Source organism: Anomaloglossus baeobatrachus, chromosome 1 (genome assembly GCF_048569485.1).
Source record: "Anomaloglossus baeobatrachus isolate aAnoBae1 chromosome 1, aAnoBae1.hap1, whole genome shotgun sequence".
Classification (NCBI taxonomy): domain Eukaryota; kingdom Metazoa; phylum Chordata; class Amphibia; order Anura; family Aromobatidae; genus Anomaloglossus; species Anomaloglossus baeobatrachus.
Genome location: NC_134353.1, coordinates 931,879,373 through 931,902,983, shown reverse-complemented (window position 1 = coordinate 931,902,983; position 23,611 = coordinate 931,879,373). Strand labels below are relative to the sequence as shown.

At 47.1% G+C, this 23,611-nt stretch overlaps 1 protein-coding gene across 1 annotated transcript in view; it reads left to right on the top strand.

Moving 5' to 3' along the window:
- DCC (DCC netrin 1 receptor) overlaps positions 1 to 23,611 on the top strand; it is a 1,217,792-nt gene that overhangs the window by 817,982 nt on the left and 376,199 nt on the right. The window contains exon 8 of the mRNA XM_075328185.1: positions 22,111 to 22,267. Within this exon, the coding sequence (XP_075184300.1) occupies positions 22,111 to 22,267 (157 nt within the window). The remainder of the gene's footprint in view (positions 1 to 22,110; positions 22,268 to 23,611) is intronic.

Genomic DNA, 23,611 nt, shown 5'->3' with positions numbered 1-23,611 from the left:
TAAAATATAAATCCCCAATCTATCAAAATATGAAATCAATTAATTTGATGGGTAAACGGCGCAGCGGCAAAAAATTACAAAGGCCAAAATAAATTTTTTTATTTTTCGCAAATTTTGTGCAAAATACAATAACAGGCGATCAAAACGTAGCAACTGTGCAAACATGGTGCCATTGAAAACATCATCTCAAGACTCTAAAAATAAGCTATCAGTGAGTTCCATACTCTGAAAAATGAGAGCGCTACAGGTTGTGGAAAAAGGTGCAAAAAGTGCGCCACTTTTTTTGGACAAACTTCTGTATTTTTTTAAACCCCTTAGATACAAGTAAACCTATACATGTTTGGTGTCTACGAACTTGTACTGACCTGAGGCATCACACCGAAACATCCGCTTTATAATATAGTGAACACAGTGAATAAAATACCCCAAAAACCATTGCGCAATCGCACTTTTTTTTTTACAATTTTTCTTGCACGTTTTTCAGTACACTATATGGTAAAACTCATGATTTCATTTAAAAGTACAACTCGTCCCGCAAAAAATAAGTCCTGATATGGCAAGATTGACGGAAAAAATAGAAAAAAAGTTACGGCTTTCGGAAGAAGGGGAGCAAAAAAACAAAAACGGAAAATCGCCCGGGGTTGAAGGGGTTAATAAATTTTGCAAAAGAAAGTTTGGATCCATGACAAATACATTTTTTTTTGCCTCGTGTAAAATTCAATTCATTAGCATTGTTCTGCTCTTTGCAGATTTTGAAATCCGCATTAAAAATCAGCGGAAACGTGCCGTGCCTTGACCTCGGCTTTAGACACTTTCTCCTCCAAAAAGATGTCCTTCATTCCATATTTGCAATTGCAAGCCTGAATAATGTCGGCACAGTCTTCAGACGAGATCCCAGAACACCGGCGCATGTGGTGCCCTAACACATCCGTCCCATGGGAACATTCCGGAATTTGTTTGCCGGCGCAATCCGCAGACTATTTTCCCTTTTCCTCATTTTTCAAGTTAACTAATGGAATATGACAGGTGTCACTTGTAACGGAGAAACGAATGAAGCTTGCATCGCAGTTGTCACTTAGTTTCCAGATGGTAAAAACAATATTGATTTTCAAAAAAAAAAATAGGACCAACCAGTTATTTTCTGTATCGATTCCCCAGATTCTGGTGGAGGCTAATTGCTTAGAGATGAACACTTGTTTTCGAGAGCTGTGTGAATCGTGTATCAAAGAGTTCTATGTAGTAGTTTCCGTGCAAAGGACCATATTTTACCGTTTGTAAGATGCACTTTCCCCCCCCCCCCAAAACTGGGGAAAAAATGGAGGTGCCTCTTACAAACCGCATATGACTCACCGGGGCAGCAGTGGTGGAGCAAAGTTGGGCATATGGAGGACTCAGAGGGGGGGTCACTGCAGTGGAGCAGCTCAGGAGGGTCAGTGTGCGGCAGCGGAAGGTTAAGCATACTCCGGGCTCGTGGGGTGTTTTCGCGGCAGGCTCCATAGATCTGCCGGCATGCTTGGAGGAGAAGGTGTCGTGGCTTAAGAGAGTCAGTGAGCGGCAGCGGTGGGTCAGCGATAAAGTGGGCTCATGGGTTGTCTCAGTGGTGGGCACCAATGATCTGCCTGGGAACTACAAGCTGGTTTGATTCACTGGTGGTTGACACAATGGACTTCAAGAAAATAGCCCATGCACCGCCTCGGCCATTTTCTTGTGCCTCAAGAGGGTCAGTGTGTGGAGGGTCGGCGATACTGTGGGCTTGTAGGGTGTCACGGCGGTAGGCACCATTGATCTGCCTGCAAGCTCGGAGGAGGGGGTATTGCGGCTCAAGAGGGTCAGTGTGTGGCAACGGAGGGTCAGTGATAATGCAGGCTCATGGGGTGTCGTGACGGTGGGCACCATTGATATGCTGCGGGACTGTGGGCTGCTTTGATTCACTGGCAGTTGATGCAATGGACTTCAAGAAAATGGCCTACGCGCCACCTCTGCCATTTTCTTGAAGTTTATTGCGTCAACCACTGGAGATCCAATGGAACCCGCAGTCCTTCTGCAGATCAATGGCTCCCACTGCCGAGACACCCCATGAGCCTATATTGTCGCCGACCCTCCGTTGCCGCACACTAACCCTTTTGAGACGTGACACCCCGTCCTCCAAGCTTGCAGGCAGATCAATGGTGCCCACCACCGTGACATCCCACAAGCCCACAGTATCGCCGGCTCTCCGCACACTGACACTCTTGAGCCGCGACACCTCTTACACCGAGCTTGCAGCATCGCCAACCCTCTTGAGCCATGACACCCTTCCTCCAAGCCCGCAGCATCGCCAACCCTCTTGAGCCACAACACCCCTCCTCCGAGCCCACAGCATCGCCTACCCTGCCTCCTGTGACCTTCATGAGCCGCCCCACCACCGCCGCTCCTCCCTGGGGAGCTAATATAAAAGGCGCTACGATTATAAGATGAACCCTCATTTTAACAGTAAAAATTATTTTTTTCCGATTTTCCTGCTTCAAATTTGGGGTGCGTCTTATAATCCGGTGCGTCTTATAAAACGAAACTTACGTTATATATTGCATAACATGGATGAGAATGTATATGTATCTGTGCTATTCCTACCCCTACGGCCAAAAATATATTTTCCAAGTGGAATGAGAATTTTTGGCTCTTTTTCCGGTACTAGCCAAAGTCCATCGTTATGGATTTTGCTCCAGAATCGCTGCAGATGCTTAATTTGTCCAATAAAAAAGGAGGATTATTTTTAGCCGAATGAAACAAACAAAAATTTATCCCCAGCTTTATTTCAGGGATGTGATTTCCAGTTCTCATTTGCATAAATTAGCATGCGTGTGATTGTTCGGTAATTGTCGGCATTTTGGACCAAGCGGCTGTTTATTGTCATTTCGGAAAGCGCTTCAGAAACATTTGTGAGATTTCATACGTTGCCGTCTCGGTAGGACAAACAAGAGGTTCTTACATGACGAGTCGTCATAAAGAAAGACCGGTGTGACTGAAAGATACTGTATTTACAGAAACGAATGGCATCACACAGCTCTTCCCAAAGAATACTGCCATTCTGTGCCGACAAATAGTGCAACAAGTACAATGCACTCATAGTATGTCTCATATCAATGGAATAATATTCTATCAGGTGTTATAATATCACAGCTGAAACTTTGACACATGCGATTGCTCATTTCAAGGACACACAAGGACACACAAGTACATATCTGTAAAATGCAAACAATTGTTAACAGGCATCTCCATACTATGCGTCATACATCTAACGTGCTTAGTAGAGATGAGCGAACCGGTCCCGGTTCGGCTCGAGGCCGGTTCGCCGAACGGAGGTCCCGTTCGAGTTCGGCTCGTCGAACGTTCGACGAACCGAACTTGAACTGCATAGGAAACAATGGCAGGCAATCACAAACACAGAAAAACACCTAGAAAACACCCTCAAAGGTGTCCAAAAGGTGACAAACAACTCAATCACATGGGAAAGTGACAAGGACATATACTCATGCGAAAACAAAACAGCTGGACAAGGAAAAAGAGGAGGACACACAGATATAGGCATGGCACGCCCTTCTAAAGTCATGTAAAACACCGCAAGGTGAGTCCAAGCGGAGTCTCCCTTTTTTCCAAAAATTGGGCCCCACACACACCCACCCCTTCAGTGGCAGCAGTTGTGCCCCAGTTGTACACTTCACAGCTACATTTGCATCAAGCACATTCAAAAATACGCCATTCTTATCCGTCCCCAGGATGACACCGGGGTAGGTAGCAAAGTCTTTCCTGATCCCAGCTCTGTTCATCTTGGCTTCTTTTAAAAACACAGCAAGCAAGGGTTACTCCAAGCGGAGTCTCCCTTTTTTCCAAAAATTGGGCCACACAGACACCCACCCCATCAGTGGCAGCACTTGGGCCCTAGTTGCAAACAGGATGTTTTGATTTGCATCAAGCACATTCAAAAATACGCCATAATTAACCGTCCCCAGGATGACACCGGGGTAGGTAGCAAAGTCTTTGCTGACCCATGACTTGTTCATCTTGGCTTCTTTTAAAAACAATGTAAGCAAGGGTTACTCCAAGCGGAGTCTCCCTTTTTTCCAAAAATTGGGCCCCACACACACCCACCCATTCAGTGGCAGCACTTGTGCCCTAGTTGTACATTTCACAGCTAGATTTGCATCAAGCACATTCAAAAATACGCCATAATTAACCGTCCCCAGGATGACACCGGGGTAGGTAGCAAAGTCTTTCCTGATCCCAGCTCTGTTCATCTTGGCTTCTTTTAAAAACAATGTAAGCAAGGGTTACTCCAAGCGGAGTCTCCCTTTTTTCCAAAAATTGGGCCCCACACACCCACCCATTCAGTGGCAGCAGTTGTGCCCCAGTTGTACACTTCACAGCTACATTTGCATCAAGCACATTCAAAAATACGCCATTCTTATCCGTCCCCAGGATGACACCGGGGTAGGTAGCAAAGTCTTTCCTGATCCCAGCTCTGTTCATCTTGGCTTCTTTTAAAAACACAGCAAGCAAGGGTTACTCCAAGCGGAGCCTCCCTTTTGTCCAAAAATTGGGCCACACACACACCCACCCCTTCAGTGGCAGCACTTGGGCCCTAGTTGCAAACAGGATGTTTTGATTTGCATCAAGCACATTCAAAAATACGCCATAATTAACCGTCCCCAGGATGACACCGGGGTAGGTAGCAAAGTCTTTGCTGAACCATGACTTGTTCATCTTGGCTTCTTTTAAAAACAATGTAAGCAAGGGTTACTCCAAGCGGAGTCTCCCTTTTTTTCCAAAAATTGTGCCCCACACACACCCACCCATTCAGTGGCAGCACTTGTGCCCTAGTTGTACACTTCACAGCTAGATTTGCATCAAGCACATTCCAAATCCACAAGCATTTACTCTCCCCAGGATGACACAGGGGTTGTAAATTCCTTCTGGATCCATGACTTGTTCATTTTGATGAACGTCAGTCTGCCCACATTGTCACTGGACAGACGCGTGCGCTTATCTGTCAGCACACACCCAGCAGCACTGAAGACACGTTCAGAGACAACGCTGGCAGCTGGACACGACAAAATCTCCAAGGCGTAACTGGAGAGCTCTGGCCATTTTTCTAGGTTTGAAGCCCAAAAGGAGCAAGGCTCCAGTTGCACAGTCATGGCATCGATGTTCATTTGGAGATACTCCTGTATCATCCTCTCCAGCCGTTGACTATGTGTCAGACTTGTTGTTTCTGGTGGCCTTGCAAAGGAGGGTCTAAAAAAATTATGAAAAGATTCCATAAAATTGCTGTTACCAGCACCAGATACGGTCCTACTGGTACGGGTAGACTGTTGAAGATGACGAGACCGTCCCATGTTTGTCAAGTTACAACTGGGAGATTCCCTCCCTGCACCTGCACGGTTGTTTGGTGGAAAAGCCGAGCTAAGATCGAGTAACAGCTTCTGCTGATACTCCTGCATATGTGCGTCCCTTTCTATGGCTGGAATTATGTCACAAAATTTGGACTTGTACCGGGGATCTAATAGTGTGGCAATCCAGTAGTCATCATCACTTCTAATTTTGACAATACGACTGTCATGTTGGAGGTAGTGCAACAAAAAGGCACTCATGTGTCTTGCGCAGCCATGCGGACCAAGTCCACGCTGTGTTTGTGGCATAGAGGTGCTAACCGTTCTTTCTTCCTCTGACATCTCCCCCCAACCTCTTTCAACTGAAATTTGACCAAGGTCTCCCTCATCTGCTGAGTCTTCCATGTCCATGGACACTTCGTCCTCCATTTCTTCATGTTCTCCTGCACCTTGCTCAACATTTCGCCTGCTACTATGCGCCCTTGTCGATCCCTGTCCCCCATGGTCCCATGCCTGCTGCGTTGGTGATGATGAACGTCTGGACCTTGGTGATGTTGTTGTCCCTTGCGCATATGAATCCTCCTGTAGTTCCTCCCCTTCATGTTGTCCCACCCCCTGACTCCGAATAGTGTTTAGCGTGTGCTCCAGCATGTAAATGACTGGAATCGTCATGCTGATAATGGCATTGTCAGAGCTAAACATATTCGTCGCCATGTCGAAACTGTGCAGAAGGGTGCATAGGTCCTTGATCTGAGACCACTCCATCAGGGTGATCTGCCCCACCTCTGCATCTCGTTGGCCCAGGCTATACGTCATGACGTATTGCACCAGGGCTCTGCGGTGCTGCCACAGTCGCTGTAACATGTGGAGAGTTGAATTCCAGCGTGTCGCCACATCGCATTTCAGGCGATGAACCGGCAGGCCGAAAGACTTCTGGAGCGATGCAAGTCGCTCTGCTGCGGCGCTTGAACGGCGGAAGTGAGCAGACAGTTTTCGTGCCCTGTTCAGAAGGCCATCTAGGCCGGGATAGTGTGTTAAAAATTGCTGGACGACAAGGTTCAACACGTGAGCCATACAAGGTACGTGTGTCACCTTGCCCAGGCGAAGGGCCGCACCCAGGTTTGCAGCATTGTCGCACACGGCCTTACCAGGCTGCAGGTTGAGTGGAGACAACCATTTATTAAACTCGGACCGCAGAGCTGACCACAACTCCTCAGCTGTGTGACTCTTATTCCCAAGACATGCCAAGCTAAAGACTGCCTGATGCCGTTGCGCTCTGCTGCCAGCATAGTAATGAGGGGTGCGTGATTCCTTCTGCGCAGTGAGAACGCTGGTGGCCTGACCAGGCAGGCTTGGGGCGGAGGTGGAGGACCCAGATGAGGTGGAGGATGCAGAAGCAGTGGCGGAACTTGGACAGACAGAGGATTGACACACAAGTCGTGGGGACGGCAAGACTTGTGCAGCAGACCCTTCACCATCTATCACCATAGTTACCCAGTGCCCAGTCAGCGACATGTAACGTCCCTGTCCATGCTTACTGGTCCAAGTATCGGTGGTGAAATGCACCCGTTCACACACAGAGTTTCTCAAGGAAGCGGTGATGTTGTGTGCGACATGCTGGTGTAGCGCGGGCACACCTTTCTTAGAGAAGTAGTGGCGACTAGGCATCTGGTACTGGGGCACAGCGACAGACATAAGGTCTCTAAAATCCTGTGTGTCCACTAGGCGGAAAGGCAGCATTTCGGTAGCCAACAGCTTACAGAGGGATAGAGTCAACCTCTTAGCTTTGTCATGGGTCGCAGGAAGTGGCCTTTTATTTGACCACATCTGAGGGACAGAGATCTGGCTGCTGTGTGTAGACGGTGTTGAGTAGGGTGTCCCTGGAAAAATGCAGGTTTGTGAGGAAAGGGCAGGCGGAGACATGATGTTGCCTTCATCCAACGTTGGTGCTATCGATGTCTGAGAGAGCTGTACACACTCACTTGTTTCCCCTTCCAAACCAACTGACGACCTACCAAGCAAACTGCCTGTTGCGGTTACAGTGGTGGAAGTTGTGCGTGGAAAAACAGGTGTGACAGCTGTCCCCACAGTCCTAGAAGATGAAGAGCGCGCGGATGCACTGGAAGGGGCAGGCGGTGGATGGTTCGCTCCGCTAGGCCGCATTGCAGCACGGTGAGCTTCCCACCGGGACCTATGATATTTATTCATGTGACGATTCATGGAAGAAGTTGTCAAACTGCTGAGGTTTTGACCTCTACTAAGAGAATCATGACAAAGTTTACAGATCACATAATTTGGGCGAACTTTTTCTATGTCAAAAAAGGACCAGGCTAGGCAAGGCTTAGAGGCCATGCGACCTGTTGATCCACCCCGAATAATGCTCATAGGCAGAGTGGTGGCTGAGGATGCAGTTGTAGACGTGCTACCAGTGCTCCGACTCTGTCCAGGAAGGCGCAAGGTAACTTCGTCGTCGGTTGCATCCTCCTCCACCGCCTCTGTTGACCTCCTCGAGTGTCTGACTGTGGGTTGACAGTAGGTGGGATCTAGAACTTCATCATCAATTGTTGTGTTTGCACTCCCCTCCCCCTCAGACCGAGCCTCTTCTTGCCCTGACCGAATATTTAAGTTGTCATCCCAATCGGGTATCTGCGTCTCATCTTCATCAGTATGTTCCTCATTGTCTATAACCACAGGTGTTACAGTTTGTGACAAAGGGTCAACATTATGCTCAGAAACGTGGTCCTCACGGCCTGAATCAGAGTCACAAAGGTTCTGGGCATCACTGCAGACCATTTCCTGTTCTGTACTCACTGTAGCTTGGGAGCAGACCTCTGATTCCCAGGCTATAGTGTGACTGAACAGCTCTGCAGACTCAGCCATCTCAGTTCCACCATACTGTGCAGGGCTGATGGAGACTTCAGAGCTGGGAGAAAGCAAGTTTGATTGGGATGACAACTCAGAGGACTGGTGTTTTTTGGATGCGGTACTTGAAGTGGCTGAGAGGGCACTTGTTGGACCACTTGAGATCCATTCAAGCATTTTCCTTTTTTGCCCATCATCTACCTTTGTTCCTGTTGTTCGTGTCCGTAAAAAAGGGAGCACATCGGATTGTCCACGGTAAGTAGTAGACATCTTACTTTTGCTGGTAGATGGTCTATCTTCAGCAGATGATAATGGAGCTTTGCCACCTTCCCCACGGACAAAACCTTTTTTGCCTTTTCCACCACGCCTCTTCCCCTTTCCACCAGCATCTGTCATTTTGCCACTCATGTTGATTGCGACAAGATTGTGGACTGAAAATGTGGTAGTAAAAATTGAGAGGTGGTGTAGATTGCAGTGGTGGTCTAGCTTTATTAACAGCAGAATAATAAAGAATAAATATCCCTGACAATGCAACTACGGCCCTTAAACTGGCAGCATCAATTGCTAGTATAATGGCTTAGTTATAATGAGTTGGAGTGTGCAATGCAGGCAGATGCGCTCTGCAAATGTCTTTGCACTAGTGGGACTATAGCAAAGTCCAATAGCCACGTATAGGATGCCACTAGGTACACTGAGTGTTTGCTAGTATAATGGCTTAGTTATGAGTTGGAGTGTGCAATGCAGGCAGACGCGCTCTGCAAATGTCTTTGCACTAGTGGGACTATAGCAAAGTCCAATAGCCACAGATAGGATGCCACTAGGTACACTGAGTGTTTGCTAGTATAATGGCTTAGTTATGAGTTGGAGTGTGCAATGCAGGCAGATGCGCTCTGCAAATGTCTTTGCACTAGTGGGACTATAGCAAAGTCCAATAGCCACAGATAGGATGCCACTAGGTACACTGAGTGTTTGCTAGTATAATGGCTTAGTTATGAGTTGGAGTGTGCAATGCAGGCAGACGCGCTCTGCAAATGTCTTTGCACTAGTGGGACTATAGCAAAGTCCAATAGCCACAGATAGGATGCCACTAGGTACACTGAGTGTTTGCTAGTATAATGGCTTAGTTATAATGAGTTGGAGTGTGCAATGCAGGCAGATGCGCTCTGCAAATGTCTTTGCACTAGTGTGACTATAGCAAAGTCCAATAACCATGTGTCGCCCTGGGCAAGCCAGGGGACACAGGTCACACACCACCACACTCCACATCCCAGGTAGGCACACCTAAGCTGAACCAAAAATCCTTGTTGCCTTCCTCCAGGAGTCTGATGATGCACACCAGGGGGTGGGCCAGGCGGTTGGCTCCGCCCACCAAGGAGCTCACAGCTCTGGAGGCAGGAAGTGTCAGGCAGATTAGCCCAGGGAGGGCAAGTGTAAACAACGAAGTGAAAGTAAGGAGAGAAAGAGTAGTAAAGGAGGAAAGCAAGAAGTGGTGACAGAGCAGAGAGTGTGCAAAGCCTGAGAGCCCAGCTTTGTGTAGGGCCAGAACAGCAAGGTCAGCGACGGCGGTGACTGTCCGGAGGGGGACCGTTTGGAAGTTCCTGGAAGGACCCCGTTGGCTGTGTGCCCGGTGGTCTGGAGCAGTGTTCCGAAGGACAGTCAGCACCAGGGCAGGGGCCTCTCGGACCCCGGCAAGGCTAGGAGTCGCCAAATTTGCCGAATCCGTCAGTGAAGGGGACGTAGATTCCCCCAACAACCAAGTCCCGATTGAAGGCAACAGTCCAACCTGTACAACAGAGGCACCGCCACCGCCAGGGCACCAGTCTCTGAGGGCCAGCGCCTGCGGGCAAAGTGTAGTGCTCCTCCGGCCCAGATTGAAGCCGGGGAGCGGGTTACCGGTGGGGACCCATCGCAACCATCCGTACATACAGGTGCAAGGAAGAGGGACATCACCGTCACCTACCGGGGAAGCAAAGCAGCCGTCTGTGGGACCGTCCTACCAGCCGTTTGGTTTACCGTACAAACTGTGTCCAAGTCTCAGGCTGAGTGAGTACCATAGTGCCGCAAGCCACAGCGCTGCCCCCGCGTCCCTGCGCCCACCAGGCCCTGCACCTCACAAGCCATCACCGGGCCCCGGGATCACCAACCCCTACCCACGGAGGGGCAACACAACACCTGGCTGCTCCCCATCACCATCCCCGGGATCCCCGCATTAAGCAGCGGTGGTGCTACACATCACCACAACCGTGGGTGGCGTCACGGACATTATCCCAACACCCCAAACAACCCCCCTTTCACTCACGGGCGAGGAGTGCCGCTCGAGGAAACCCCCGGGATCCGGCCTACGGCTCGAGCCACCACTGAGCAGCCGGACCCGAGCAGAAGGGGTGAGCGCGGTGTGCTGACACCCTCCTCCCCGCCCGCGACAGCCACAGATAGGATGCCACTAGGTACACTGAGTGTTTGCTAGTATAATGGCTTAGTTATCATGAGTTGGAGTGTGCAATGCAGGTAGAGGTGCTGCAAATGTCTTTGCACTAGTGGGACTATAGCAAAGTCCAATAGCCACAGATAGGATGCCACTAGGTACACTGAGTGTTTGCTAGTATAATGGCTTAGTTATAATGAGTTGGAGTGTGCAATGCAGGCAGACGCGCTCTGCAAATGTCTTTGCACTAGTGGGACTATAGCAAAGTCCAATAGCCACGTATAGGATGCCACTAGGTACACTGAGTGTTTGCTAGTATAATGGCTTAGTTATAATGAGTTGGAGTGTGCAGAGGACAGGAGGGTACAGTGCCAGGATTGTGGGGCTCTGGATAGAGGAATGGAAGCCTGCCTTTCTATCCCTCCTAATAGGGAAATGCAGGGAGGAAATCCCTGACCTTGGCTGCACAGACGCTGGCGCTGTTTTCAGGACCTGTCACCTTAACTCTGACCCTGCCGGTTTGAGCCCTTAAAAGGACTGATAGAAAGTGCTCTCCCTAAGCTGTCTAACGCTGTGTATGGAGCGCATACAGCTGTATCAGCGATAGGACTCAAGACGGAGCTGCGACAGTGATGTCTGACACCAAAGACGCAGAAGAGATAATGGCGTCCTGGAGGAAAATGTCCGTTTTTATAATGCAGGGACATGTGACATGGACATCCTATCACACATGCCGTTGCTTCTCTGGCTAAAAGTCCACTTAGCTGTGTGTGTGTCTGGGATTGGCTGACATGCTGGCCCGCCCCACTACACGCGCGCTTAGGGAAGGAAGACAAGAAAAAAAAAAAAAATGGCGATCGCCATTATACAAACAGCAGTGATCTGAAGGCGCTGTTCCCGCACAGTGTACACTGAAATGTCATAATAGTGTGATTCACAGAGTGACTTACACTATTACAGCAGAAACCAAGCTAGGATTTAGCTGGTTTTTTGCTGCTAGAACCGTTCTCGAACGTTTCTAGAACTATCGAGCTTTTGCAAAAAAGCTCGAGTTCTAGTTCGATCTAGAACATGCCCCAAAATCACTCGAGCCTAGAACTGGAGAACCACGAACCACGAACCGCGCTCAACTCTAGTGCTTAGATATGACTTTACTGAGCTCTGCTTAAAAGGGTTGTTCAGGACTTTTATATTGTTTTCTAATCAGTATGGGGGATGTGCATTACCCAGCCAAAGCCACGACAAAGCTGTGCTGAGCATCTCCTTTACTGACTATTTCCGGTCGGCTTCAGCGGAAGTGCCTTGTATTGCCACTGTGAGGCTGCACTCTCTGAATGTACTGGGGGACACTCGCTTGGCTGCTAGGTTAAGGCACACAGGAACAGTTTTCTATTTAAACAGACCAGTTGGTTTATTCACATACAAAACCAGCACTCCAGCAACATAACAAAGGCCTTCTTCTGTCTTCAAAGTAACACAAACATGAGCCTTCCTTTGGCTTTACAGAAACATATTTGTCCTACAGTCCGTTTCATCTGTGAGTACGCCCGCACAGCTTTGGATACAATCCCTCACAGCAGTAACCCAGTGGAGGTGTAACACTGTTCACTCACTGACATTGGTCAGTATAGAACTCCCATGTGTGAGGTTACCTTTCTGGAGCTTGAGAAAGGCTCCAACGAACATTTATGAAGACGGCCTCACTGGTTCACCAACCAGGAACTGTGACTTGCCCCAGACACTGTCTACTGTCAGTTCAGATCCTCTGGACTACAGCTTACTAATCACAGAGCAACCACAGGCTCCATATACCTGGCCTCCTAGCCAATGTGTCTCCAGGGAAGTCTGCAGCCAGCTCTAAACTCACATGGTCTGCATGCAGGGTGCCTCACAGAAGTAAACTGCTTCCAAGCACACTGAGACCATGTGACAAACAACCATTCTCATATATCACACCAGACACACCCATGGGTTTAGGTATGGGAATAGCCAGAGCCACCCAGCACTCTGACATTTCAAACACCTGGCCCATAATACATTAACGAGACTTGTGGAACTGAACGTCCCATAGTAAACATTTCAGGTTTTAGATTGCAGAGGACCTCCTCCATTGCGATACATAGCAACCATTTATAACATAGGTGGTTGCTACTTCACACCACCAATCAGATATTGATGACTTATAGTAAAAGTCCAAGACAACCCCTTTAAGCTCTCCCTGTGTGTCTTACTCTTTGGCCTTCCCCTTATTTCCTTTTGAGTCTTGCTCTCTTCCATGATCCCCTTACCCCTTGTACGTCTTCTTCTGCTCTGCAGCCTTCCTTTTTCTCCTTCCTGACTGAGTTTCTATCAACTGTGCAGCTCTCCATTTTTCTCTTCCTGGGTTCCATCTTCTGCAGTCTTCCTCTTGCCCCTCCGTTGATGTCCTCCTTCTATATAGCCTTCCTTTGTTCTCTTCATTATACTACCTTACATGTCTTCTCCTCCTTTGAAGCATTCCCTTTGCCCACTTGCTTCCCACAGGTCTTCCTTTGAAGACTCCTTTTTATGCTTCACTAGGTGTCCTACTCCTGTGAAAATTTTCCTTTGGTACCTGTTGAGTTTTCTTCTCCTGTGCAGATTCCCCTTGTTACTTTCTGGCTTTTCATCTCGTTCATAATTACCTCTTTTCATGCCTCCTCTTCTCATGCTTTCTCCTTGCCTCTCTCTTGGTGCTCTCCACCTCTACAATTTTCTCCATGCCCCTTTCTGGGTATCCTTCTCTTCTGCACTTTTCTTACAACACATTATGTGTCCTCTTCAGTGTAGTCTTTCCTATGCCTCAAACTGGGTTTATATAATCTTGTGCCACCTCCCTAATGCCCCACAATGAGTGTCCTCCTGGAGCGGTAGTACCTAGCAAAACCCGACCCACCTATTAGATATTCTGTAGCTGCTATCAATCAAATAACAGCGCATTTCACAAACTTTACTTGCCTGTATTTCAGAAACCATACACCCGATCTCACAACTAAAGGTTTGTATACAATCAGCCTGATAGCGCCAGTATAGCACTGGCTTTAGCTTATATAGGAAAATCCTGATAGTTGGTCCTCTTTAAGTTTGTGGTAGTAGCATGAAAAAATATGGAAAGGTTCACGGGGTATGAATGCTTTTTCGAAGTACTGTATTTTGCGGTTTAGAAGACGCATCGGATTATAAGACGCACTCCAAATTTAGAGGGAAAAAAAGTTAAAAAAAAAAATGGGGTCGGTCTTACAATCTGGTGGTGTCTTACCAGGGAGGGGGGGGAGCGGGGTCACAGGAGGCAGGGGCAGTGGTGGAGTAAGGTGCTGCTCGGGGCACTGCGGTGGGTGCCCCAGATACTGTCTGTGGGCACTGCGAGTTAGGTAAACAACATCCAGAAATTGTCAGCGGTGCGGGCTTCAAAGAATGGCGCCAAGATGCGGCGCATGCACAGATTGACAAGCCGAGATCTCATCTAGCCACGTGCCACCTCCGGGTGCCATTTTCCTTAAGTCCACTGCTGGGACATCAATGGGAAAAAGGTAGAGCCTGCGCAGATAAGATCTTGATCCGAGAGCTCCATCTGTACATACGCTGACTCTGGGCGCCATTATTTGAACCCCGCACCACCGCCATTTTCAAAATGGCCCCTGAGAGTGCCTCACCACCTGCAGCTCAGCAGCACAGCGCCAGCGGCACAGCACAGCGTCCACAGCCCCAGCAGCACAGCACCCGCAACCCCAGAAGCCCAGCCCCAGCAGCACAGTGCCCACAGCCCCAGCAGCGCAGCACCCGCAACCCCAGCAGCACAGTGCCCACAGCCCCAGCAGCGCAGCCCCAGCAGCGCAGTGCCCACAGCCCCAGCAGCGCAGCCCCAGCAGCGCAGTGCCCACAGCCCCAGCAGCGCAGCCCCAGCAGCGCAGTGCCCACAGCCCCAGCAGCGCAGCCCCAGCAGCGCAGTGCCCACAGCCCCAGCAGCGCAGCCCCAGCAGCCAGAACAGTGCATAGCATCGCCGCTGCCTCCTCTCCACTACCTCCTGGTAAGCTACATTCAGATTATAAGATGCACCCTTCAAATTTTGAGGAAGAAAGGTGCATCTTATAATCCGAAAAATACGGTACTGTATTAGCACATGGAGCACTGGACTATTTTAGTAAAGAAAATATTGGGAAGTTGAAGGTCAACAACATAAAATGATGATGTAAAAGCATATAAAGTATATGCATACAGTCAGCGGAACAAAAATATCCTACGTATCCAAAGCCAGCCTAGATGGAGACTCCATTGTTCTGCGCGGAATCTAAGCACGCGTCTATGGAGCCGCCGCGCGCCTGAATAATTGCAGACATACTGCATCCTAGACACGAAGTGGCGAGCCCTCCAGATGATATAATAACCAGACTCTCCATCTTTTAGCATTGTTAAGTTAGTTTATCTGCTTGATTTTCCATGACAACAGATAAGTGATCTCTGTGTCTATGGAAACGTCTGAAATCCTTCGTCTTCGCAAGGTACGAGCTGATATTCACTAATTCCTAGATTAAGCTTGCAAATGAATCATCCTCAGATAAGTGGCAGAAATTGCTGGAGTTTGAGAGTCAATCTTCTGGGGTTTAAGAATACATTTAGAAAGGGAAATTCCAATTATCCTTTTGATCCGGAATAATAGTATCATAATTCAGTGTTTTTTGTTGACTGCATTGGTTACATGTTTTTTTTTACTTACCTCCTAAAACTTCTGTATTCTCAAAACTTTGAAAGGTAAGAAAATTAGCTTTTTATCAAATGGAGATGAGGCTATCAGATCCGAGGAGTCGATATTTTGGAAGATTATGGCTTTGATAAAGTGTTTCAGATTTCCCTTACGTAAATTTATTTTGGAAGTGGTTGTCCAGGACCAATTCTAAGCCTGGGTCATCAATATCAGATTGGTGAAGGTGTCAAGGGAGGAATTTGGGTGAAGACTGCTAATGGAATCTTCGTTTGGGATATTCAGAGACGGTGCCGTATTAGCTGTATACCAGTGCCGATATATCAATGTATCAGACAATGAACACACAGACCTGTTCTCCTTGAGCCAGCATCATCAACTGACTCGTGTATTCGATAGATCCAATTATACAGAAAAGCTACTTCGGCCTTGAAGCTAAACAGGGAGTACTTTTACTCCTTAATTTCTCACAGCGCAGTTTGTTTCTTGTACATTCTTTCTGTGTGAACATTACTGATAACACTTTTGCAGCTTCACATTCTGGCTTCATTATCTTTGGTTAACTCCTTCATGACTATACAACTTTGAATTATACTATGGGTCTATGCGATGGCTACATAGACAGACAGATTATTATGCAACTACATCTATATTTTGATTATTTATATACACAGATATTCTTATTACGTTTGAACATACAAGCTATAGCTCAGTCGACCTCCAGAAGGGTCCAACACTTTTGCCAATCAGCTGTTTGCAGCTCTTGGAGAAAAACAAATTAACTGTGCAACACAGTCCTTTCCTCTACTTAGTGGCCATTATGCTGCTCCTAAAATCCTATGGAAGCAAGTCAAATCAGAGCTGCAGTACCCAAGAGTGGCCACTAAACAGTGTATACAGCTCTGGTGTTACAGCTCTATATTTTGCAAATATGTGGTCATTGAGGTGTCACAGCAGAGGGTACATATAATTAGCGTGCAGCGTAACACAAGGATATGGTGTAGAAGGAAGGCCCTTTCGAAAGGGAGAGGGGACACCTCCTGCAGCTCACCTGAGTCTGTACCCTATGCTCCCTAATGTTCATATATGGGTCCTCCCCCTGTCACCGTCATGTGCCCAGGCCCTTGCTTGCCCTGAACTCACCCTGGCTAGTGAGAAGGCCAGCAATAACATTAGTCTCACCTCTGCTAAAATACAATACAAGGTAAGGTAGATAGAAAGAGGGAAAAGGGTCCAATACAAACTAGTCCAACACATCTAAATACCACAGCTGCAATAGTCACGACTCCTCAGCTTCTTCCAGAGACTGTCTCTTTCCAAAGTAGTCAGCATAGAATAAGAATCTATAAGTGGCATCAGATGGTAAGACATATTAATGGCTGATGGCCTATGATGAGTATTATTAATGATAAGCAGAAGTCTTCTTTCTACTTGACCTTTGTGTATATTATATATTTGGGGGATAATTTGTCTAACTAATACCGTGAATTCAGCTGAAAATACCAGACGATATAAGGCGCCAATGACTTTATGACAAGTGTGTTGGGTCTACTCTTCCCGTCTTTGCTTGTGCCTATTAGTACAAAATCGGTCAATGACAGAGGCAACTTTCAAAAGCAAATTATGAATGGCTTCTCCTCTTCCATCTCATAGACTTTATAACCCAAGTATTTTATAATACATCACTATGGAAATGACTGAAGTCAAGATGATAATGGATCCTATAACAATCCGGTTATTGGTACATGGCTAATTGAGTGTGATGAATGGTTTAAAGAACATTTCCTCCAAGCTGCGATTGGAATATACAAGTAGTTAGTGTCCTGAATAGTATCTGCAGGATCTAATAGAAACATTTGGAATGGACCTCGGCCACCATTTGTAGTTTACAGAATGGCCACTTAATGTTCTTCACTCCATCCCATCCCAGCATATTCTGCTTTGCAGTATAGTCAGTCTTATTCTTTTACCCACAATTTGAATGTCTTCCGTCCCCTAAGGGCTTTAGTTATGGGAAATTTGCTCCTCAGGGGTGGTGCCACATACAAGCTTCTATAAGCTGAGGTTCAGATCATGTCGGGGTCACAAACTGAACTTTTTTAAAGTTCAACTGTACCTGCTGAACCAAACTTCCAAAGATTCGCTCATCTCTTGATGCTTTTTTTTTCATTAGTCAACAAAAATAATTATTTGCCCCCAAAACAAGGACCATGATGCTTTGCAGTTGGTAACAAATAGTTAACTTGTTCAATTTGGTTATAGATTTGTAAAATACCAAAGGCAGGATCTCCATGGGACTTGTATGTTCCCCACCTATGCTTGCCGCATATACACAGTTTTTGTTCCCAAAATATTTGGTTCCAAAAAAAAGCTTCTACTGCAGCTATAAAATGGATACAATAGATTGTGTCCAGATTGGAGTTGGCCATAGTGTAGAGATTTCTGATGTTGATGACTTAGTCTTGGAAGGGTCTTGTCTTGGTTGACAATGCCTTCGATTAAAAATGAGGACTTACCAATCGATCTCTGCCGTGATCTGTTGCCTAATCTGGGATACCATTGATGAAATGCATGGATGACTTTTCAACTTTATGCCCCCAACAATGACTGTTAAAAATCATGAGAGATGAACTTTTTAGCAGGTATCTGTCTTTGGTCGGCATCTCGTAGGTTATGATGGTTAGAAGAAAATGGTCAACATCAAGCTGTCCAAATGTTGTTAAAACCTTCCAAAATTTCTAGTTTATAGACATTTATTAGGGGTACTTTGCACGCTGCGACATCTCTAGCCGATGCTAGCGATGCCGAGCGCGATAGTACCCGCCCCCGTCGCACATGCGATGTCTTGTGATATCTTGTGATAGCTGCCGTAGCGAACATTATCGCTACGGCAGCTTCACACGCACTTACCTGCCCTGCGACGTCGCTCTGGCTGGCTATCTGCCTCCTTACTAAGGGGGCGGGTCGTGCAGCGGCATAGCGACGTCACACGGCAGGCGGCCAATAGAAGCGGAGGGGGCGGAGATGAGCAGGACGTAAACATCCCGCCCACCTCCTTCCTTCCGCATAGCCGGTGGAGGCAGGTAAGGAGATGTTCCTCGCTCCTGCGGTGTCACACACAGCGATGTGTGCTGCCACAAGAATGAGGACCAACATCGTATCTCCTGTTGGTGCGACATTATGAAAATGTCTGACACTACACAGATCACCGATTTATGACGCTTTTGTGATCGTTTATCGGCGCATCTAGGCTTTACACGTTGCAACGTCGTTACCGGCGCCGGATGTGCGTCGCTTTTGATTTGACCCCGACGATATCGCAGTAGCGATGTCGCAACGTGCAAAGTACCCCTAAATGTTTACAGCATCTGTTAGCAGTTCTGGAATATTTGCCAGGAAGAATAGCTGTCTGTGCAGCACAATTCTTTTTGACAAGTCTTCTGGAAAGATCATCAATGCGCGACCCATTACAGTTTTACCATCAGAGCTCTGTTTTGTAATGAGCCCTGTACCCATGTGTCCATCAAATGGCCACAACAAACCTGTATCTCCTGGTAGCAAACAATAACTTCACCATTCTTACCAACCGGTGTATTTTTCAAGGGTGTTACCAAAACCTAAAAAGGGCAGAGCATATACATATTAACCCAAAATTGAGTGGATCGGGATGTTTAGTGCCCATCCTTGAGCTAATTGGTGGAGGGGGGTGTTAAATGACTATATTGGGGTTATCCGGGACTCTTTTCCCCCTCTGGATCTTGGAACTTATTGGTAGGCTAACTGCCAACCTGTTCTGTCTTGCAATGATATCTACAGGTTCATAGCCAGCAATTCTCTTGCTTCCTGTGACGTCACGTTGAGAGAGCAGTTCCTTCTCTTCCTCCTTGCTCTGTAGGTGGGACGTCACTGCCAACGTCATGTTGATTGACAGCTGGTTCAATTCTGCAATAGGCTGAGTCATCTGTCAATCAACATAATATCCGCAATGACGGTCTGTCAAGAGACCTGGGTGGAAGAGAAGGAACCGCTCTGTCTGCGCAACGTCACATGAAGCAGGAGTGGTCCGTGATGTTCATTGTAGGGCAGAACAAACAGGCTTAGCACCATATGGAAAAAATATCCTGGATAACCCCTATAGAGGAATTTTTTGGTGGGTATGCTTCAACTCTGATGCTGCCCACCTTGCCTTCAGGGTAGTGTGTTTGCCCCCATGTCACCTACCCTGTTAGTATCACCCAAACAGATGCTATTCCGACTTGACTCATCTGCCATCTATATGAATCTGATATATAATTGGTTCCTTGGACTCATTGTTTTTCTTAGACATTATTTTATTAACCCAAAATTGCATTCACCGTCTCTCACGATGGATTTCCATGTAACAAAAAAAGGCAACATTTCTGACTGTTTGGTCTCGCGGGTGGCCCTGAGCCCTGCTTAAACCAGTCATGTTTCGCTCTTCACCTTACTATGGAAGTCACTAAAAATAAAGAGCCGCTGATAGCTGTTATTAGCCCACAGTTATTACTGCAATTTTCTTTAAAGGGAAACTATTATTAGGCAAGATAAAGGCTCATTTACCAGTAAAATGGTAAGTGCCGGCTTTACAGAATGGGACAGGTGCTCCGCGGCAGCGCATTCATAGGAATCTTGGCAGGAGCTTTCCGAATTAGTTCAGTACGTGGAAAATCAAAATGTTGGGAGCTGAATTTTCTATGAGGCATAAGAAGGGCTGACGAACCTGTAATATCCAACCATGATCCTCATAGTCTAAAACGTTTCAGTACTTGTCAGTGAGAAATGGCCACAGTGTCGTCATCTCTGACTTGTGAATTTATCGAATAAACAAACACTGGGGCTTGTCATGATAGCCTTTCTGTAGGGTCAATTTTGGCTACTGAAGCAGATAGGACAACCTGACTTTTAGATGTGGTTTTACAAATGCGGGCGTCACACGGTACGATATATCGGGCGATATGTCATCGTGGTCACGTCGGTAGTGACGCACATCCGGCATCGTCTGATATATCGTAGCGTGTGACAGCTACGTGCGACGGTAAATGAGCAGAAATACTCACCTTCTCGTTCATCGTTGACACGTCGCTTAGTTTCAAAAAATCGACCGTCCGGTTGTTCATCGTTAACGTGGCAGCACACATTGCTCCGTGTGACACCCCGGGAACGATGAACACAGCTTACCTGCGTCCCGCTGGCAATGCGGAAGGAAGGAGGTGGGTGGGATGTTTACGTCCCGCTCATCTCCGCCCCTCCGCTTCTATTGGCTGGCTGCCGTGTGACGTCGCTGTGACGCCAAATGTCCCTCCCCCTTCAGGAAGAGGATGTTCGCCGCCCACAGCGACGTCGCCCGGGAGGTAAGTGCGGGAGACGGGGGGTTAACGACTTTGTATGACACGGGCAACTAATTGCCCGTGACGCACAAACGACAGGGGCGGGTACGATCACTCGTGCGATCGCACGATAGATCATCCCGTGTGACGTCTGCATTAGTCTTGTCGCTTTGCAGCCCGAATTTTAGGACTGTCCTACTAAAAAGGGGACCATTGGCAAGTAAGGAACCCCCTCAATCTAACCTAAATACCTGTTTCTAGTCTATTCAGTGTATGCCTGCTTCACTTGGTCTACATCATGAAAATAAGGGCTGTTTACACATATGAGGTGGGCAATAATAGATATTTTTCTTGGTGGCGCTAAGGAACCTCAAGGAGCGTTTGCACCTAGAGCTGTTCAGCTACTGAGAAGCTCCAGCTCCCAATTTGCCCTGATAGCCACAAGCACATCGTACATTCACAACAGTTGAGGTGCTAGAGGTTTTGGACCCCTGAATAGGGTCTGAGGATGTCATAGACTGACGACTCGAGAGTCCTTCTTTAGCCAGAGTGGAAATAAGCTCCAACTTCTACTCTGGAAGCCCAAGCCTAGACGCGAAAGAAGAGAATAATGTCAAGCAGATGGAAGTTTCTAAAGAACTTTGTATAATTTTCCATCATTTCCAGATTTCTCATTATTATTATTATTATTATTATTATTATTATTATCAGTGATTATTACCAATTATTTAAAATAAGCATCTAGGAAACTCTTTAACCCTAATTGTGTTTATTGACGCTTTAGATGTTGGCTGAATAATGGTTGAGCAGATGTTTTGGTGGGCATCTGTCTCATCCATTTCTCCCATATACAGGAGCTCTCTGCGCTGACCGTTCCTGTAATCTTTATGAAAGAACCACTTACCTGATTCCTCTGGTGCCGGCTAATCTCAAAAAGAACAATTGGATCAGTGGTCTGAAATAGGACATGCCTTGAATTCTACCCATGACCATCGTACACATGAGACTCTTGGCCAAGCCCGTTGATATTGGCCAATGTCTAATGTGTATGGGGGCTTTATAGTTTCCTACAAAGTACTTATCACTTCAAATCTTAGTAATACATTGTATCAAATTGAAACTGGATCAATATTCACATTTGATTATTCTGTTTCTGTTTCTTTTAATTGAAAATAGAAGAAGATTGAATCATAACAAATACAGTATATGATTGTGATGAGTATATTGATGATTTCCATGTGTTATCATATGTTTTAATTTACATTTGTTCCATCTTTGCCCGGTCCCATGTTTTATGGACTCAGTAGTTGTTGCCCCCACACATTTTCCTCTTGAACCCCTCACCTTTGTATCACCCGGTTCTCTGACTGAATCCCCCCGTTCCCCTACAGCTGTTCCCAGTTCCAGTGTCCTTCCCTCTGCTCCTCGAGATGTGGTCCCTGTTTTGGTTTCTAGTCGATTTGTACGTCTTAGCTGGAGGCCACCGGTAGACACCAGAGGAAACATACAAGCCTACACAGTCTACTTTTCCAAAGACGGAGCTCACAGGTATGTCAACTTTTTATGTCTGCTCTTGTTCTGTATGTTTTGTATTGGTAGTCCACATTGTCACCAGTATTGATGGCATGTTTCTTCATGGGGAAATCATGGTGGTCTTCTCAGTTCTCGACCTTTCTTCTTCCTTCTCTTGCTCCACAACATCTTATGGGATGGGTAGTGAAGATATGGTAGAGCTGTGGAGAAAAAGCGCAATAGGGTCTTACCCCAAAACAACTAGGGTAAACACAAGCTGAAACACTCACCAGGTTGAGTTGTGAAAGTCACAACTACGCATGTTAAATCGATCACGGCTGCAGCGACCCACAGGTTGATAACAGAGAGTAGTAGAGAACGGGTAATTTTCACACCGCGCCAATGACCACTGGAGAGGAAAATCAGATCAATGTCGCTTTATTTCATGCTCAGGTCAGGTCTACGCTTTTCAGGAGTCTCTGCTCCCTTCCTTAGGACAAATGGGCACAAGAAACATCAAACATCAAACAACAAATCCCCAGAGATTTGATGTTTCTTGTGCCCATTTGTCCTGAGGAAGGGAGCAGAGACTCCTGAAACACGTAGACCTGACCTGAGCATGAAATAAAGCGACATTGATCTGATTTTCCTCTCCAGTGGTCATTGGCGCAGTGTGAAAATTACCCGTTCTCTACTACTCTCTGTTATGGGATGGGTAGTGTGAGACGACCATCCTATAACCAATGGTAGCGTATACTATTCAATCCAATGTGTCTCCATGATCAGACCATATATTTGCCCCGTGTATTCTGCTCCCACAGTCATGCTACCTTCTGTCTGTCCTCTATGCTTTCTTACCTAAATGCAAACGATTAAAGGGGTGGTTCACTAGTTAGCATTACTAGTCACATCGATATAACATTGAGAAACAAGGCTTACCTCAAATTCTTTGTGTTGGCAATTGTGACTCCGAGCGGCGCTATTGCGGTCCACTCATTCCCATTGCGTGACCCCCGGGCTCTGTGACCTCTGATGTCCGGTGATGTCACGTCAACTTCCAGTTGTCCTGACATCATCGAGGCTGACCCCAGTCTCCATGAGTGACTGGCTGAAGGTGACATTTCACGGCTCATCACAGCCCAGGGTTACAGCCCAACATCTTGGGAGCTCTCTCCTTCACTACAGAGCGCCGCAAGCAAGAGCGATGCTGGGCTGTGATGAGTGGTGAAACAAAGACTGGGTCGGTCTCGGTGATGTCAGGTCAACTGGTGAAACAGAGACTGGGTCGGTCTCGGTGATGTCAGGTCAACTGGTGAAACAGAGACTGGGTCGGTCTCGGTGATGTCAGGTCAACTGGCAGTTGACATAACATCACCGGAA